At 40.1% G+C, this 20,476-nt stretch overlaps 1 protein-coding gene across 5 annotated transcripts in view; it reads left to right on the forward strand.

Annotated features, from left to right (window-relative positions):
* Positions 1-925: 925 nt before the first annotated feature.
* The window catches only part of adamts3 (ADAM metallopeptidase with thrombospondin type 1 motif, 3), a 230,382-nt gene continuing 210,831 nt past the window's right edge, over positions 926-20,476 (forward strand). For 3 of the 5 annotated variants that reach the window (XR_007040605.1, XM_047381318.1, XM_047381320.1), the window contains exons 1-3: positions 927-1,399; positions 3,328-3,349; positions 18,507-18,934. Coding sequence is in view for 3 of the 5 variants with exons in the window: in XM_047381318.1 (XP_047237274.1) it covers positions 1,340-1,399; positions 3,328-3,349; positions 18,507-18,934 (510 nt within the window). In the remaining 2 variants the exon portion in view is untranslated. Of the gene's footprint in view, positions 1,400-3,327; positions 3,350-18,506; positions 18,935-20,476 lie in introns of all 5 variants that reach the window. The other 2 variants (XM_047381319.1, XM_047381322.1) reach the window with 2 other exon arrangements.

Here is a 20,476-nt window from a genome sequence, read left to right on the forward strand (position 1 = left end):
AAATTGGTTAAACTTTTTTCTGAGGAAACCCATCAGATTGCATCGAGTCAGTGACTTGCAGCATTCACTCCTCCTGGATGAGTATTAGACAATGTTACTGTAATAAAGTGCTCTAAAATGTCATGCTGGATGGTTGCAATGACTCACAGTGGATCGAAATCAACAGAAGACATAGCTCCTTAAATCTCCACCCTGGACCTCAAGCAAGATGCATTCTTTGCCTCTCCACCCTTCCTCCAGACTCCATATCCTGGGGGACTGTCAAGACTTTATTTCGGTTGCTCGTGCATGCGTTACTTCTACACTTTTTCTTTCCACTCAACTTTCCCTTAATATGTTTGGATACAGGACTCTGTAAACAGTCAGCTTTCTTAGCAATTACCTTTTGCAACTTACCCCCTTTGAGAAGGATGCCAGCGACAACTGCTTATTCAGCAGTCTTCCTATGACTTTGTAGGCCATAAAGTGGCCACAAAATAACATCTCTGTATTTAAAACCCCCTTTTTTTGATTGTACATGATATTTTGATATTTGCAGAGACATAATTTTGGATTTATTTAGCTGTAAGAGCCAATTATCAAAATCCACAGAAATAAACACTTGAAATATATCACTGCGTGTAATGAATCCATGTAATGTATGAGTTTCACTTTATAAACAGACTTACTTTACACTGGCTCTTGTCTAAACAATCAGGTCTATTGCTATCAAGTAAGATACAGACTACTAAGAACTACCCTACACAGTCCCCACTCAGAAAAGTTGTGGAAAGTTAAATAAGATGCAGACTTTAACTTTTCTTTAGAAAATCAACACTCAGACTTGTCCGTTTGCTCAGTTAGAGACACACCGATGTCCTGAAGAGCGGTCAGAGATGATCCTGATGTCCTGTGATGCGTTTGTAGGCGGCGGAGAGTTTTTCCTCCTCCTCCTCTGTCCCCCCCGTGTGTTGGGGCTTTGGTGAAAGGGCAAAGTCACGTCACACAGGGCTGGTCTTAGCGTTTATTAGCCCGGGGATCCAAGCTCCAGGCTGCTCCACACTGCTGTTCTAAGCGCGGTCAGCGGTGGAGGGCAGTCCGTCTAACTTCGCCAAAACTTTCTGGAAACTTAGTGAAGAGAACAGAAACGCATTGACAAAGTGTCGCAACTCGCTTCACTCTTGAAAGAATTACACTTCAACTACTTGAAGTGTTTTTGTTTTAATAATCTGAGCCTGCACAGCTACTTTGAAAGTTTTGAATGAGCCTGCTCTCGTTTGCGTTGACTCTTTTCCGCTTTTTATTTTTTAATTGAACTCAAGGTTGAGATAAAGCTCTAATCTGTCATCTGAGACCCGTGATGGCTGTTTTATCACTTGCTTTTCTGCTTGCAGGATTTGTTTTGACTTCAGCTAAAAAGGTAAGTGTCTGCACATGCTCTCCGCTCACTGACAGACTGTGCGAGGTTGATTTTTATTTCGTTTGTTGGCCTTTTTAGCCGTTCATTATAAGATGAATGGAGCTGGAAAGCAGAAAAAAAAAAAAAAAAAAAAAAAGTGGAGCAGCAGCAGCTTTTAAACGTTTCCCATCGCCTCTGTAAACACGCACACTGCTTTCTCTGTACACTACGTGTTGACACTGCACCACGCATGGGTTCAGCCTGTCACCTAAACGAGCTGTAACGTACAAACATGTTTCTGTTTGAGCCTTTACAAGCAGCTGAAAGCTCCAGTAAACCGCTGGGCTTCTAAGAGGTTGGTGATCAAGGCCTGCCCGAGGTAGAGCGAACTTTGCCACTGCTTGCAAACCTGGAAGCTCCCCCTGAGAGAAACTGAATCCTCATTTGACATACTGAAAAATGTGCAGGTTGTACACAAGGTATTGTTGGCAGAGTCAGAATTTAAAGCTAATTTAATCATTTCTGCTTGTGTCTGAACTTAGAAAACCTGTTGCACGACATAACCTCTTATAAATAACTCAGTAATTAGTCAAGTCAAGAATCATATAAAAAAGTGAGCACAGGCATGAAGGCAGATAAGAACGCAGCTGAAAGTTGCAGAAGAGAGATGATGTTCCCTTTCGAACACCAACCTTTTGCATCATTGGATAACACAATGGCTACCCAAGACAAAAAAGTAGTTTTAGCAAGTAAAATCATATTCAGATTTCTTTAGAGAGACAGAGGAAATCAAGAGAACTGTTATCTGAAAGTAGCTTGGAGACCTAACAAACCAGCACCCTATGGAGGGCTTTAAAAGCACTCTGTGGAAAGCTCAAGCCTTATTTCTTTACTTAGCAATTTAGGTGTTTGAATTTGTCCATTCCTAATGTCTTCTTGGCATTTATACCCCATTTAAGGTGCGGTTGAAGCTTTGTAGTTTTTACTTAAACTACACAACAGTGCAGATAAAATCTGCTATGTATTTGACAACTATTAACAGGAGAAGAGTCTAAAGACAAAGTGCATTTCTAATACAGCTCCAGAGCTTGGTCTCCTAAGTGTAATCTTTTAGGAGTTTTTACAAGTCTACCAAACAATTAGCCTTAATTATTTCATCCGTTTATATTGAACCGTGTATATACCTGTGAAAATGGACGTCCTTTCAGATTCTACCTTGCTGCTCTTTGTGTCTGGCAAGTGCCGCTCATGCCATGCCCAAACGGAAATGGGTGTGAATTGTGTGACCGGCTGCAGCATCCAGCCATGCGCTAGTGGCACGAGGACAGAAAGGGCGAGTATGTGGGGAGAAACCAGTTGTGACAAAAAACTTTAATATGAAACACTAAAATTCTGGCCGTATTCTGATAGTTGTAATTTCTGCTCCATTTCTGACCAGCATTGATACTCTGTTGCACACAGATATGCATCAGTGCTCTCATTTTTGCTAAATGTCTCTGCATTACTTTATACTAGAGAGTCATGCAACGAGTCACAGCTGAAGATAATAAGACAGAGGAGATGCTTTGAAGTAAAAACTACTGTAAAAGAAAACCTTTTCTTACCTGATAAACTTAGTGCTTATAAACAGCAATCGGTCTGGCTGTTGACTGCCTGCTTGAGCTAATGGTTGAAATCGTAACAAGAACCCTATTGTGTCCTCATCGTTGGGTTATTGCTTTTTTAAATCCAAGACTCCAGTTTTTTAATAACCCTAAGGTAAATTCGCTGTTTACATACAGAACTAAATTATATTCTGAGTCTCAGAAAGCTTTATAGAATCACCAAGGATATTAAATTTTGAATGAATGAACATATTTAAAATGAGCACTCTATGGTCTGGCCCTGCTGATGATTATTTCCTTCACGTGTTTACACATTTAACAAGTTCTTTCTTCTGTCTTCTACAGGCTGGTGAATTAGATAGAGAAGGTAAGACCTGCTTTTTTCACATGCATGTTTTTATTAATTAGATCCAAGCTAGAGTGCAAGGGGTTCTCCTCCAAACTGCTGACAAATTTAGGAGGAAAACTCTGTGCAAAGAGATCAAAGTGGGAGGAGAGTTTGTGTGTTGAGCAGTTCTGTTAAACACTCCCCTCCCCTTCCACACACACAATCACACTCTGACTCCTCTAACACACACACACTTATATTACAACTGCTTAAAGGGCTTTGTTATACAGGAAAGAGAATTCCACCTATAAATCCCGCACATCTGTTATGCATTCTGAGGTTAAGGAACAAGTGAGCTGCAGCCGAGTCCACGTAGGATCCTTTTAAGCTCGCAGCTATCTCCTGAACACCTCCAGGGCCCTCGCACAGCAGGACAACATTTGGCTGTGGTCGAGCGTTTGTGGCTGCCTGTTGCTTTTAGTCTGCCACTGTTGGCTCTACTTGGCCATTATCAGCCTTGTAAAGCAGCCACTGCACTCATTTTATGTGGTTTCTGCTTAACTTTTTACCTTTTTTCCCCATAATGTTTAAAACAACTGTAATCCATACCAATCCCTCATAAGAACATAAATGTTTACCACTTGTTTCTTAAATCACGTGAAAGGGTTGTAAACTCTTGACTGTTGTGCTGGAAAAACAAGCAGAACACATAAAGTTAAACTAAACTAACAGGTAAAGGACTTATCTGCCCGAAAAACAGGCCTGAAACCTTAGTGCCGTCTGTGTTCCTGGTTTTTTTTTTATTAGCATTGTAATGGCATGCACAACAAAGAGAGCAATAAAAATCTTAAAACAACTCTAAATGTTATTTTACTTTTCTGTTTTATCATTTTGAATATAACACCCTCCAGATTTACTGGTTGTCTTGATAAGGATGTGTAAACAAATCTCCTTTTTATTTCAGTACCGGAATCTGCAAGAGAGTTTAATTTGAGCACATTTATTCAGTGGGGCAACATTTGCAGGAATAATTCTGTTTAACAAAATCAAAAGCGACAGATTTATTGCCACCCCTGTTGATGATGCCTACCTTTGCCAATAGGACTGCATTTAGCCTTCTCCTGAGACATTTCACAAGATTGGAGCAAAGTGAAGGATCTTTGGATGATATACAGATATTGTACACACAGGAATGTCCAGAGTCCTGGGTTCTATCCTACACTTTTCAGCTCTTCCCACAGATTTGAGAAGATTTATGTTTGATGACTGACATGGCAGTGAAAGAAGGTTGGTTTTGGTTCTGGTGACTCATTTCTGTGTTGATTTGACCATCTGTAGATCATTATCTTGCTGAAAGACCCAGTGACAATCAATTGTTCAGTTTTCTGGCAGAGGCCACGAAATTGTAAAATCCCCTGGTACTTTAAAGAGTGTATGATGCCATGTACTCCGACAGGTTCACATCATCACTGGTCCTTCACCATACTCAGCATTGGACATGGTGTGATTTTCAACATATGTATCCTGTATGTTGAAAAGCTCAAAGATCCCCGGGTTCAAAGCTCAATCTCAGTCTCCCAGGACTGCCACAGAAGCAGTCGGCATTTAGACAGTATCCAACAGTTGGTTTGGAGAGTTGATGAGCCTAATATGGCCGTCTTTTTTGCTGTTCTCCAAAAGTGAGCGTGAAGAATTTGTTTTTGACCTCACTTACTGTCCTCTTCTCTGTGCATGGTAAGAAAAATAAACCTGGGTCCTTGTCTAACCTTGTTTTTCACATTTCCAGTTGTTTTAAACTCTTTAATTATGGTTCTGACTGAGTGGCTTTTTTCATTTAGCCGTTTCCTGTCTATAAAGATCAGGTCACATTTGCTTTACTTAAATTGCATGTTCTCCCAGGGTTGCCAACAAACAACAATTATTTAAAGGCCTGAAATTTTTTTGAATTACTAATCTCACATTGAAAAAATCTGAAATATCCAACCTCTAATCTGAGCACATTTATTCAAGGAGTATCAGTGGAAATGATTATTTTTAACAAACTGGCAAAAGTACAATTAGTGGTACTCCTGCTATCAGGTCCACATGTTTGGTATGGACCAAAAGTGGACTTCGTTTTGTTCGTTTGGTGTGGTTCACTTTTAAATTGTTGCTGGTGAACTGTAACTTGTAAACAAATCCACACGTGTGACGATCGTTGCTCCCATCGGACAGAAATGACTGGGGCGGGACAGAAAGCACAGACCTGGAAATGGAGGAAAACTATCATGGAAGTGATTCTTGCAGTATTTCTGTTTTGCATATTTGTGCATTTATTGCAGCTGCAAAATCATTGTTGAAATTTATTTTAACACTCATCTTTACCATTGGTGCTAGGTACATTTGTCCCTGTCTTTATGTTGGTGACAATTCAAGGAAAGTCTTTTTTTATTTTTTTCATAGAATAAATGCTGTTTTAACAAAAATAAATCCCCTGTTCTGATCCCAATAAATAGTTGTTCTATCCAACTGTTTATTAGGTTTATTTAAACTGAGTGCATGTGTGGATACTTGCAACAGATGCTGCTTTGATACCACAAAGCCTCAAAGCCTTTAGAAGACATTTTAGGATTTGATTTTATATCCTCAGTCTGAAAGTCTGCATTTTGTTGGAGAGTTTTTGAAAAACCGTCGAGTAGGAAGACAAAACAATCCATCACAGCAGATGCAAGAAGGGCTGTATATTTCTCTGCTTACCCCCCTCGGTTGCAGGATAATGGATAGTCCGGCTGTTGTAGTGAACATTACCCTTCAGTTATGCCACTTACTGTTGCTTTAGACTGGGAGTAAAAAAAGAGTAAAATGACAAAGCTTGATGGGTAATTTCTGATGGCAATAAGACCTATAGAACTGAAGTCTAAATGTGCTTAAAACACAGTTGTGTTGTTTGTAAAACATTGAGTAATTATTAAATTTGTTCTCTTTAAAGTGCAAAAATAGAAACAAACGAATGTTAAAAAAATATATATATTTAAAGCCCGCATTTTCGTTTAGACTCAAATTTACTGAAAAATGCTTGAAGATATAGTTGTCCTGTGAATCTTAATATTTAGTTGTATTTTCTGATACACAGGAAAGATATAAATATTTTTATTTCTAGGCTGCATGGATTTGACCCACTTCTAGCACCTGTGAACAGGTGCAGCCCAGGATGATTAGTTCCTGCATCTCTTGCCTCAGAAACGGCATGTTTGATGTGACTCTGTTGGATTAAAGTCGAGTGACTGGACTGGCTGCTCCATCCCATTAATCCTGTAGGTCTGGAACCAAGGTGCCGCTGGCTTTTACTGATGTGTTTAGGGCTGTTTTCTTGTTGAAAAGTTAATTTCCTCTTCAGCATATTGCAGCATGACCTCTTTAAATTTTGATGGATTCAAACAAGAGATTTTAGGAGCTACAGATTGGCATTAATATGCAGATGCCTACGTACAAGATGCATGTACATTAGTAGAGAGGCTATGGAGATTAAGATCTAGACCGTCATTTTTCACATCCTTCACATTAAATGTAAGCGATTTAATAATGAGAGACTGTGCTTTTCATTTAGGAACATTATCTTTGCAATCAGTTTATTTATCAGTTTATTTTTAACAAAGGGAGTGTACATAAATTAAGCAATAAACACATTTAATGTGCATGTACCTCTGGTTGACATGCTGTTTATTAGAAAGCAGAATGCAGCTGCCCTTAGGGAGGTGGCGTGTGGGTAAGGCCTGAAGTCACAAACCGGGGCAACGGCGTAAAGATGCCAGAGGTGGGAGAAATAAGCACACAAGCTATCTGGCATTACAGGTAACGTTTATAAGTGACGCTAGTCTTTGTTATTAGCCAGGTAATAATGGCATTATTGGATATTTATGGGGTATCGTGTGGTGAAATGGTAGAGTGTGCGCTCCATATACAGAAGCTGTTTGTCCTTGACTCAGCCATCTGGGGTTTGGTTCCTGATCTCAGGTGTTCACATGTCCATCTCTCTCTTTGTCCATTTTTTGTCCATAAGTGCCGCTCATGCCCCAAGATGTACTCGTACTCGTCGTCTTCCGCTTATCCGGGACCGGGTCGCGGGGGCAGCAGACTCAGCAGAGACGCCCAGACGTCCCTCTCCCCAGACACCTCCTCCAGCTCCTCTGGGTGGAGCCCAAGACGTTCCCAGGCCAGCCGAGAGACATAGTCCCTCCAGCGTGTCCTGGGCCGTCCCCTGGGCCTCCTCCCGGTGGGACGTGCCTGGAACACCTCCCGAGGAAGGCGTCCAGGAGGCATCCGGTATAGATGCCCGAGCCACAACTGGCTCCTCTCAATGTGGAGGAGCAGAGGCTCTACTCCGAGCCCCTCCCGGATGGCCGAGCTCCTCACCCTATCTCTAAGGGAGTGCCCGGCCACCCTACGGAGGAAGCTCATTTCAGCCGCTTGTATCTGGGATCTCGTTCTTTCGGTCATGACCCAAAGTTCATGGCCATAGGTGAGGGTAGGAACGTAGACCGACCGGTAAATTGAGAGCTTCGCTTTTCGGCTCAACTCTCTCTTCACCACAATGGACCGGCACAGCGCCCCCATTACTGTGGCAGCTGCACCGATCCGTCTGTTGATCTCCCGCTCCATTCTTCCCTCACTCGTGAACAAGACCCCAAGATACTTAAACTCCTCCACTTGAGGCAGGAACTCCCCTCCAACCTGAAGAGGACAAGCCACCCTTTTCCAGTCGAGAACCATGGCCTCGGACTTGGAGGAGCTGATCTTCATCCCAGCCGCTTCACACTCGACTGCGAACCGCCACAGCGCATGCTGTAGGTCTTGGCTAGAGGGGGCCAGCAGGACCACATCATCTGCAAAAAGAAGAGACGAAATCCACTGGTCCCCAAACCAGACCCCCTCCGGCCCTTGGCTGCGTCTAGAAATCCTGTCCATAAAAGTGATGAACAGGACCGGTGACAAAGGGCAGCCCTGCCGGAGTCCAACATGCACTGGGAACAGGTCCGACTTAGTGCCAGCAATACGAACCAAACTCCTGCTACGCTTGTACAGAGACCAGATGGCCCCTAATAAAGGGCCCCCGATTCCATACTCCTGGAGCACCCCCCACAGGGCATCACGAGGGACACAGTCGAATGCCTTCTCCAGGTCCATAAAACACATGTGAACCGGTTGGGCAAACTCCCATGAACCCTCGAGTTCCCTGTAGAGCGTATAGAGCTGGTCCTGTGTTCCACGGCCGGGACAAAACTCCTGCAGCCGAGGTTCGACTATCGGCCGGACTCTCCTCTCCAATACCCTGGCGTAGGCCTTACCAGGGAGGCTGAGGAGTGTGATCCCCTTGTAGTTGGAACACACCCTCCAGTCACCCTTCTTATGAAGGGGGACCACCACCCCAGTCTGCCAGTCCAGAGGTACTGTCCCCGAGCGCCACTCAATGTTGAAGAGGCGTGTCAACCATGACGGCCCCACAACATCTAGAGACTTGAGGTACTCAGGGCGGATCTCATCAACCCCCGAAGCCCTGCCACCGCGGAGCAAGTGTAAAAAATCAATATTTAGGAAGTTATGAAAGAAAACTAATTTCATCTTCTGTTATTAATAATATTGAAAATGTGTTTTGCTCCTCACTGCTTGAGTTACCAAATGACTTCAGCACATCTGCAGCCTGGCAGGTTTTGTAATGTTGCACTGAGTCAAACTCTTTATGTCAGTCAGGTTTTATAAAAGTACACTAGTTAGACAAGACCAGTATGTGAAATGTAGTTTTTTAAATAATTAGGTACAGTTGCAGCAAGAAGTTATGCATGGAGTTTGCATGTTTTCCCCCTGCATGTGACTGTGACCCCCACAGTCCAAATATATGCATATTCGTTTACCTGATTACACTATATCAACCTTAGGCTTGAGTGCTTAAGTGTAGACACTGGATATCACTGTCATTTTGTCCCAGTCCATCATCTAGGCTATATTCTGATTTATTGGAATGGTAGTTTTCCATTTTTTTCCACAACTGTCCACAATTTTTTTCACTTTAAAGGATTGAAATCCGTATTCTTTAAATGTTTTCCCATCTCCAATCAGATTTTTAACCAATGTATGCTGTTCTTCTGAGCAATGTCTGGAATGACCTATTTTACTTAGATTTCCAAAGATGAACAGACCTTTGAATTAATGACGCGATTAAGCAGAATTTGCTGGATGCATACTGTGACTGTTGGTTCTGTTGGTTTTCTATTACTCTATTACAGCTACTGGTGGATTATTTGTAGAAATACCATTTCATTATAACAACCACTGATGTTGGACTACTATTATTTTTGAACCCAACTGATCATTTGTTGTATTAATATTTACTCCATATAAGTATTAAAATTTCAAATGGCTCAGAATTCAATCTGACTTTCAGGATTTCTGGCATCAATTTTAGCTATTTGAAACATAGCGTTTTATTCAGGCATTTTCTTTTTGTAAAAATTCAGCTGTTTTGATGATAAAAGACACTGAAAATGCATTTAAATATACAGTTTTATGAACATGAAGGTAACGTGCTGACAGCTTTTGAAGTGGGTGACCTTTCAGAATTATGTAAATGGTTTTACTCTGAAGACTTATCGATATGCTCACTGAATGTGTTTAAACATTTCCTCAGTGATGTAGCCGCATCCATAGAAAGACTATCTGAACGCATAGCTCACATTTTATCTACATTCATATGTTTTTTTCATTTGGTCATTATGGATTAGAAGGTGATAATGAAATTTAAAGACATTGAAAATGTTTTTCTTTAGCCAGCTAAAGAAGCTGCAAGTTTTATAACGTATTCTGTTCAGTGCATTAAAATAAAAATGCTTTGGAATATGTTTTTGAAACAAGGTTGTATGGAGTACTTCTGAGCTGTCAGCATCTTATTGCAGTAGACTGCAGTCAGAGGAATCTTCGATTTACAAATAAGGGCGGAAGGCATCAAAATGCAAATAACAAAAAAATGCGGACGATCTTTTGTAAATAACTATTTGGGTTTTGTGGAATACATTTATTGATCTACTACAGTTTGGCAGGTGTATTCCTTTGCAAGTGCTATTAAGGAAATACACATATTACCTGATAAATTTACAAGTACATCTCAAGAAATAAAATCGAAAGTTAAATCAATATTCAGACAGCACAGTGCACATTAATCAACCTTATATCGGAATTAGCACATTAACTAAATTTCATCTTTTGCCCTAAAGTAAGTTATTATAAAAAGAGAGAAAAAACAGATTTAAAATAATAAAACACCTTGCTGCACAATTCACAAGACAGGACACAGAGAACACATAGTTCTATTGAACAAGATAGACACAACATTTACACAACAAATTACTAACAAACAGAAAGCTATCTATAAGCAGGATACAAGGCCCTCAGCAGGAAGCAATGGAAGACATTAGGAATCTGGTTTGTTTTCAACCAATGCTTAAGTTTCTTTTTGAAAAATTACATCGTTATCACTGTCCCGGATAGGTGCTGGTAGTACATTTCATGAATGTGCGCCTCTAATAGATGCCACCTTCTGGCAAACTGTTTTCTCCTCTAGTTTGTGCTCTGGTATATATTCTAGTATCCCTTTTCTGAATAAAATAATTTTATGGTGATGGAGCAAGCCTCTTTAAAACTTTAAATAAAAACAAAACAAACATCCTTGGATATGTGGTAAAAATCAAGGTTTAAAATATTATAAAACTAGTGATTTTACAATAATAAAAATGTGAGGGTTTTCCATCAAATATTTTGATGGTCTACTTGAAGAGAGACATTATGGGTTTTTACTGTACTTTTTGTATGTGACCAGGTTGTACAAAAGCATGTTATATGAGAGAAAATCATTTTGTACTTATAGGCTTTAGCTGACTGTGTGGTGAGAAAAGGTCTTATATGATGGAAGTTTGTTAGATTTGAATTTTATGACATATGTAATGTTCTTAACATGGTCTTCAAAAGTCAGATTTGAGTCAAAAATAACTCCAAGGAATTTACATTTTTCCACCATATCAAGTCTTTCTCCATTGATGGTAATACATGGTTCCTGGCCTTATGTTGGCTGGTTTTAGTAGCTTTAAATCGTAATTATGCAAAACGCCAGAAATAAAATCCTTACATATATTACCTTGTGTTTTAATGAATCTAGAAAATATTTGAGTTTCACTTTTGAATTATATCGCTGCAATAAATTCACTTCTCTGTAATATTCTAATATATTGAGCAGAACTTAAGTTTATTTTAACTTATATTGTCATGGACTTAAACATTTAACATACTAAATAAACCTTTAAGGTCAAAGATGGAGCTTTTTTTTTTGTTTGTTTCTGCAATTTCCCAGAGGGTTGTACGGTACGGTCTGATTTTTTTTGGATGAATTTGGTGGGACGTCCTCTTCTGGAAAGATTGGCTGCTTTCATTCCCTAGTGAAAAACATTTCTCTCTGTAGAATGATGGACTACACATTGCATAGAAACAGCCATATAACCCTGTCCAGATTGACCAGCAGCACAACTGCTTTACTTGTTGAAAAAAGTACACTACAGTGGCATTAAAAAGGAAAGTAAAGAAAAGTTGTACTACAGGCTAAAATTAATGATGTTTTAGTTAATAGTTGAAATAGAGGCAACTCTAAACAAATAGGTTGTTAACCTTGATTTCAAATACCTTGGGGATTCAGCATTTCTGCAGTTTTATTGAAGTTTGTTCCAGATTAGTAGAGAATAAAAATTGAGTGTTTGGTTCTGATTCTGGGGATTCTGAGTAGACTTGAAACAGAGGACCTAAGTGGTCTGGAAGGCTGATTAAACAACAATAAATCTTTAATATATTTTGGTGCTAAGCCATTCAGTGACTTATAAACATACGTATTTTAAAGTCTATTCTATGAGTTACAGGAAGCCAGTGAAAGGACTTTAGAACTGGGGTGATGTTTTCTACTTTCTTAGTTTTAGTGAGGATGCGGGCAGCACCGTTCTGGGTCAGCTGCACCTGTCTGATTCACTTTTTAGACAGACCTGTGGAGACAATTTTGCAGTAACTGATTACTGTTTAATCAGTTTGACTAAAGATGACTTTTTTTTAAAATCCTGTTGGGACATTAGTTCTTTAATCCTGTTCTTCAGGTGATAGAAGGATGACTTGGTGACTGTCTTTATGTGCTTCTGAAGGTTCAGGTCTGAGCCCATCACTACACCCAGGTTTCGGGCCTGATCTGTGGTTTCTAGCTTTAAATACTGAAGCTGTGTGCTGACTCTTGATCATTCCTGCTATGGTCCAAAAATAATTACTTCAGTTTTGTTTTTATTCAACGGAAGAACATTATGACACATTCACGCATTGATTTGTTCTATGCATCTACCTAGTGCTTGAATAGGTTCATAGTCACCTGGTGACATTGTAAGGTAGAGCTATGCGTCATCTGTGTTGTTATGGTAACTTGTTGTTTATGATCTGAGCCAGGGGGTGCTTGTAGATATTAAATTGGAGGGGCCCCAAGATGGAACCTTGGGGAACCCCGCAAGCGATTTTTGTCAACGTTGATGCAAAGTTAACTATTGGCACAAATGTCTTTCAAGTAAGACTCAAACCAGTCATCTGTAACAGAAAGACCGACCCAGTTCTCCACTCGATCTAGTAATGTACCGTGATCAACGTTGTTGAATACTGAGGTCCAATAATACCAGCACTGTGGTTCTTCCACAGTCTGCATTTATGCGGATGCGATTGGACTGAATCAAGCAGTCTCAGTACGTTGGTGAGCACAGAAACCTGACCGGAAGACGTCAAAGCAGCCGGTCATTTTTAGGAAGGTATTTAACTGTTAAAACACTGCCTTTTCAATAACCTTAGTGATAAATGGGAAATTTAAGATGTGCCTGTAAGTTGCACTGCAACCTTTTTAACAGTGGTTTGGTAATTGCTGTTTTCAGGCCTTGGGGGAAAACACCTGACAAATTGGGTATGTTTATTATTTGACTCGAATTAGATGCAATGACAGACAAAACTTTCTCAAAAAAGGCTGTGGGTAAAATATAATGTATAATAAATATAAATATAATCAGAGACAGCAGAAGGAGGAGCTAAGTTCATGTATACTTTTCTCTAAGTTTTTGCAGCTGATTGGGTAGAACTGTGTAATTTTGTCAAAATGTGTTTTGGTTGGACATTGGTGCTGGACTCGATATTAATGAACAGCCTACTCTTCTAATCTTCTGAATTTTCTCAGTAGAGAAGTTAGTAAATTCATTCCAGCCCTTGTTAGAGTGGAGTTCAGATGCTACAGACACAGGAGGGTTTGTTAACCTGTCGACCGTAGCAAACAAGCCCAAGCGTTAATCAATTTTCTGCAGTTATAGAGATGCTCACACTGATGATGATCAGTTAAGCAAATGCATTTGATTTGCAGTACCTGGCTGCTATTTTCCTGAACGCATTGAACATTATTAAAATATTTTTTTCTGTTCACTGTAGGTCTGTTTAGTGACTATTTTTAAATGTAAATAAGGATGTACCCAGAATCATAATGCATTCACTTTGATTCACTACGTAAAATACACAAATGCACACAAATTGTTCCTTGTCATCTTTTAAGTGGGACAAATGATTGCTTAAATTTGACTTGGGTCTCCTGAGGTTTACACAAGCATAACATTTCAAAACACAGAAGTAAATTTAGTTCTTGACTGCATATAGGGACCTCTGGCACTAACAATATTTTATCTTTCAAAGATTTGTCACAGCAGCTTTAGCACTGAAGCATGTTGGGAAACATGTCTCATAATGCTGAGAATTACATCAGTCGTGCACATGTTGCTCAAGATATCAAGTGGAAATCTCAAGCAACCCTTTCGCTGATGTTACCAGAACGAGTAATTCTGTCATGATCTAATGGCGGTGTTTGTAAATGCTCCATTAGAAGGACTTTTTGTACTGAATGTTCTTGCATATTGAAAACCACAGACATATCCTTGGTTTCTTCTACTGCATGTAAGATGTGTTTTTTATGAAGGAAGATAACTCAACTCAAGGTTTCTTTTCACATGTATAGTCCTGGTGTCAAAGCTGTATAAAAGCTGCAGGTATTTCATTATAAATGTGTCAATTGGATGTTTTTTTTTCTGCTCCTGTGCACACTGTTATTTGCAAGCCACATCCTTCACCTCAGATGTATCATTGTTTTTTTTAGCATTTGTGACACCTGTCTGAATGTCTTCTTGTCAAGGTAATTATTAGGTTTCAATAGTCATGAGTTTTCTTCTTTTTTTCCAAACTGAAGTCTTTGTCATTGCAGTTAGTTGAAAAGCCAAACTCACTCTGAAAGGAATGATTATTCTGCAAAGGTGTTTTGAAAAGCCTAGAGATTTCCTTGTACAATTCAGTGGACCACAAATCAGCAAGTGAACAAGAGGCTGAGGGCAAAGGAAACAGCATGACGACACCATACTGATAACCAGCATGCTCAGAGCTTTTTAGCTGAGGTTAGATTATACAGTGCTGTGAAAAAGTATGTCCCTTCTAATAGATATTTGTATTTCTTTGTGTTATCACACTTAAATGTTTCAAATCTTTCGTTTAATTTCACAAGCCACCTAGCCCCGAATACTGCCAGAACGGAGGAATCCAAAACATCACTTCAGTAGAACCTGGCTAAAAAATATGTAGGCTAAAAGATCTCAAAAAGCACCACATCAGACTTTGATCTAAAGAAAACAAAATCACAGACATCTGAGTCTGTAATGGGTTACAAAGCAATTTCTAAGGCTTTGGGACTCAAATGAACCATTGTCTACACTTTAAGGAAACATGGAACAGTGGTGAACATTCCTAGGAGTCGTAAGTCGACTAAAATAACTCCTAGAGTGCGTTGATGACTCATCCAGGACGTGACATAAATGAATCCAGGACAACATCTGAAGCCCTACATATCTCACTGGCCTCATTTAGGCTCACGTTTCATGATTCAACAATAAGAAGAGACTGGTCAAACATCCTGGGGCTCTGGGTGATAGACAGAATTTTTGGGAAAATATTTTGTGGATTGATGAGAATAAAGTGCAACACTTTGGAAGGTGTGCGTCCTATCACATCCAGCGTGATTTAAGTAAAGTGCATCAGACCATCAGTCAAACTTGGGGTTTTAGTGTAATGATCTGGGGCTGCTTTGCTGCTGCAGGACCTGGATGGTTTGAGGTAATTTATGAAATAATGAATTCTGCTGTCTTGCAGAAAATCATAAAAAAAAATGTCTGGCCATTAGTTTTTGACTCTAAAGGGGTTGAAAAACAAAATATTGTATTTGGAAGAGCCCAGTGAGAGCAATTACTTGTTCAAAGAGGACCAGGTTGGTTTTGACCGAATTTTCCCATGAGTAAATGAAATAATTTAAAAACAGCATTTTGTATTTACTCATGTTATCTTTGTTTGATATTAGAAATTGATGATATGAAACATTTAAAAAGTGACAAAGCAAAAACAAGAAATTTAAAAAGAAGAAAATCTTTTTCAAGGCACTATTTGTAGTTGGTAGGAAGAGCACAAGTATTCGAGAAGGAAAAAGCCCTATTTTATGCTGTGATTGCAAATGTTTCTCCAATTCTGAAATGGATAAACATCAGTTTTTGTTCAACTGTAGCGGTGACTGAGATAGTCTAACAACATCCTCGAAAATGATCCGAAAATATCATCAGAAATATTAAACCTGGCTTTGGTGTTTAAGAAGAAAACCTTACTGTACATTAAGCAAAGATTATGAATAAAGATTTCAGACCCAAAGTGCAAATGCTGCCTTGTTTTTTACTGTAGTGTAGCATCAGTGTTGTGCCTGTGCATTTTGCCAATTTCAAAGCTTTTTATCTTCTTTGTGTGTGTGTCTTGGTATGCTTGCCACCTTTTGCTAACACTTGGCCAGATAGTTTGCCAACGCAAATGGTTGTAGAGAAGTGTTTTTTTAAACCTTTGAGCACACATTTCCAAGTGTGAGGAATCTCTTCAATTTGGTAAAGCCAGTCTGGTAAAAAAGCCAAACTGAAACATATCTCCTGCATTTCTAGACACTCTGACCACATAAGTATTGAAAGAGGTCCTTATTGACAAACCTTTATGCTGCAGCTGGTTATCTCATTGCCAGAAGCACACATTTGCAGCTCTCCCTGCTGCTTCAGACACCGTGCAGGAACAGTTGTAAGCATTTATACCCTTTTAACTAAAGGCTACCACAGAGTCGGGTATATTGTGACTGGCGCGGCGTTTGAGGTTTCATAGTAGGGCATTTTTGGTATCAAATTCCTAGATTTCCCACACTTTTTGCCATGGTGTCAATAAACACGGAGGAAAAGTTAATTTGCCTTGTAGCTTTGGAAAAACGAAGAAAAGAAGGTGGTATATAAGGCCATTAGACCAGACTGGGGAATAAGAAGGGGAATACACCTGTCAGTGCGGTGCACAGAGCGGCAGTGACATTGCGTGTCCTTGCGACTGGTTGCTTGGAGCAGTTTGTCACATAAAGCAGTTTGATGTGGAAACTTCTTCTCGCAGAGCAGATTGTGTGACACCGTGTACTCGGTCGTAAAAATTGAGCTTTGCCCGGACATATCTGGTGGACGTCCGTGGAGTCAAAGTACGTCCGTTTATGCAGGACCCTTAACACACACAAGTTTGAGCACATTTTGCAGTTTTGAGTTCACTTCACTGGCTGTCCACCCATCTTAGGATGCATTTTAAGATTCTTTTATTTGTTTTTAAGTCTTCAAATGGCCTCGCCCTGCTCTACATCTCTGAGCTTTTACAACCCTATGTGCCACTTTGTTCCCATAGGTCAGCTGACCTTTTGAACCTTATCAGTCCCAAGAACCAAGCGTAAGGTCAGACAGGATTGGGCCTTCTCTGTAGCTGGTCCTAAACTCTGGAATGATCTGCTGTTGTACATAAGACAGGCATCCTCCCTGACCATTTTTAAATCTCTTTTAAAAACACATCTTTTCTCTTGTAATACTTTATACTAAATACGTTATTTTTATGCCCATGTATTTTCCTACTTTATTAATGTTCACTTTCTATTGGTTTAACTTGTGCTATCTATATTTTGCTTTTTTCTGTACAGCACTTTGGCCTCTTTTAAGTGCTTTATAAATAAATATACAATATTCAAAATTTGGATTAGATCGAACTTTTCCATATTTTGTTACATCACAACAACAAACTTCAATATATTTTATTCAAATGCTTGTGGTAGACCAACACAAAGTAGCACGTAGTTGTGAAGTCAAAGGAATAGTATAAATGCAGCTGTTAGGTGAAGGCCTTAGAGGTTGATTAGAATTATTCAGAGAAAGCCAAGAGGCCCAGGATAACTCTGGTGGGGCTGCAGAGATCGACAGCTCTGTCGGGACCACTGTTTGTTTTGCACCACAAAAATCTGGACTTTATGGAAGATCAACAAGTCAGAAAGATGCTGTTGAAAGAAAGCCACCAGAAGCCTTGTTTGCAGTTTGCCACAAGCCATGCAGAGGACACGGCAACCACATGGAAGAAGGTGCTCTGGTCAGATGAGACTAAGCTGAGCTGTTTCACCCACTTGCAAATTTCTGTTTAGAAAACTGACACTGCATATTGCTCTGAACACATCATCCCCACCATGAAACATGTTTGTGGCATCGTCATGCTGGGGGAATGCTTCCCTATCCCATGAGGTCATCGTTGATTAAAAAATGAATGGAGCCATCAACAGGCCAATCCTGGAAGAAAATCTGTGAGAGGCTGCAAAAGACTTGAGACTGAGGGGGGAGGTTCACCTTCCAGCAGGACAACAACCCTAAACATACATCCAGAGCTACAGTGGGATGGTTTAGATGAAGCTTATTCATGTGCTGGAATGACCCAGTCTAAACCTAAATCATGTTGAAATTCTGTGGCAAGACAAAAAGGCACATTTAATGAAGCACTGGGAAAAAGTAAGCTGTGTTTGGGGAAAAAAGACACCATGGGATAGACGCATAAAAAAACAAAAAAACAAAAATCATCAAATCTTTAGTTTTTATTATTTTAATGCACTGGTAAATGTGAAGATACTTTCTACTTGAGATGACTGCTTTGAATAAATAGAAAGTAGCTGTGTCTGCTGCCGCCTTTTTGATAAAACTGTTGTCCTCGCTTTGTCCGACAGACCAGCTGAGGAGCCGGCTGAAGGAGTACGGCCTAGTCACGCCCTTCAGCACTGACTCCCACGGACACTACCTGTCCCACCTGCTTTCGGCCAGTCACAAGCAGCGCGTGAGGAGGGAGGCTTTTTCCTCTGAATCCGAGCAGAGACTGTTCTTCAACATCACAGCCTTCGGGAAGGAGTTTCACCTTCGGCTGCTGCCGAACGACAGGCTGGTGGCGCCTGGAGCGATGGTGGAGTGGCAGGATGAGGTTCAGGGATTTGGAAACTTCAGCGACAGTGATGATAGAAACTCCACTGTGGGTGCCAACCAGACTGACGTGACAGAGAGGATTCTCCAGCGGGAGCTACTGAAGACAGACTGCACCTTTATCGGTGACATCACTGACGTCCCTGGAGCCACTGTTGCCATTAACAACTGTGATGGACTGGTAAGTCCTTCTCAGCTATAAAGTTCTTCACTCCCCCATTCCCTGAAAGCCCTGAAAGCCTTACAAAAGTACCGTGACCTTATCAAGTGCCTTTAGAGATTTTGGGTGTCTGTAACTCTTAAGTTTAGCCTTTCTCCTTACCAGCAGTCGGCATTTTTATTGCAGATTGTTTTTGGAAATACCCCTCTGATGGGCAGGTTTTTAACGGGTGAGTGCTCATCAATTGCACTCACAAACACAGGCTTTCCTCCAAACCGCTTCCCAGCATAAAACATGAGTTTCACTTGTGCCAGACAAAAGTCTCCTTCCTATCAAACCTCGTAAAACATTTCAATGGTAATCTGGGAAAAACTTCGGCCAAAACCTCTTGGAGTAGACCATTCAAACATCTCCACGTTTAAAGAAGAATTGGCTTAATTTCCCAGCTCCAGTTTGAAAAGTCACACAAAGGCTATATTGTATTGGTTTAGTGGTTTGTAGAGAATTTAATGTCAAAGAAACCACATATGTATTTCAAACAAAGTGTTACATCACATAGACATCTCTTACGTTTGCACCCCTGACATGTTCTTAACTAGTCAACATGACACCTGGAAAAATGCATATATGTAGTGCTACGTCTGTGTATGAATCAGAATATTCAGCTTTTATTTTGAAAAACCTGCTTTTATTTTGAAGGCAAAGCCTTTTGTGTCCTAGGTTAGCACTCTGTACAGTACTCCAGCAGAGGCATTATAAGCAGGCTCAAAAAACAGAGTCTGACTTTGTCTCATGAATTAAAATATGGGACTTGCTTATGTTTGGCACCTGGTTTTGTAAAAAGATATTTAGGAACCTTAAACATTTTTATTTTTTTTTGTTGCATAACATTTGGCCAGGATGGATAGTTTGTTGAGAATTTAGACTTTTCATATTTTGTCTGTAAGCCCTAAAGTTTATTTATTTATTTTTTTAGAAATTTTGTTTGCGGCAATAGTGGCCTTTATTTTTCCAGTATTTAGACAGGAAATGGGGGCGGAGAGAGAGGGGAAGACATGTGTCAAATGTTGCTGAGAATGGGACTCGAACCAGGGACAGATGTGTTGAAGACTAAGGCCTCCATATATGGGTCGCACGCTTAACACCCCTACACCACCAGCGTTGTGCCCAAGTCTTTTTTTTTTTAATCAAATGGAGCAATCTGTGGCCTTGTGGTTTCTTGTTTGCTTCGCAGCACTAGAGGCCTTGATTTCTTGTTTTTGTCTGCAAGTAGGCAGATAGGAAATGGTGTGGAAAGAGAGAGAATACATGCGGCAAGTGTCACCTGGACTTGAACCTGGGAAAGCCGTGTTGAGGACTAAGGCCTTGGTACATGGACCCTACTGCTGCGCCACGAGCTGCTCCCTTTGAAATTAATATTTAAACACACTGCCATTGCAGTCAATTGTTTTTTCATTCTCTGGTTTTAGGAAATAATTTGTTTTAGATCTTTCCACTGTTAAAATGTTCTGTAAATGTTCCGTCATGTTCTGTAAATCCACCAGTTCCATATACAGGGGTTGG

Source organism: Girardinichthys multiradiatus, chromosome 12 (genome assembly GCF_021462225.1).
Source record: "Girardinichthys multiradiatus isolate DD_20200921_A chromosome 12, DD_fGirMul_XY1, whole genome shotgun sequence".
Lineage (NCBI taxonomy): Eukaryota > Metazoa > Chordata > Actinopteri > Cyprinodontiformes > Goodeidae > Girardinichthys > Girardinichthys multiradiatus.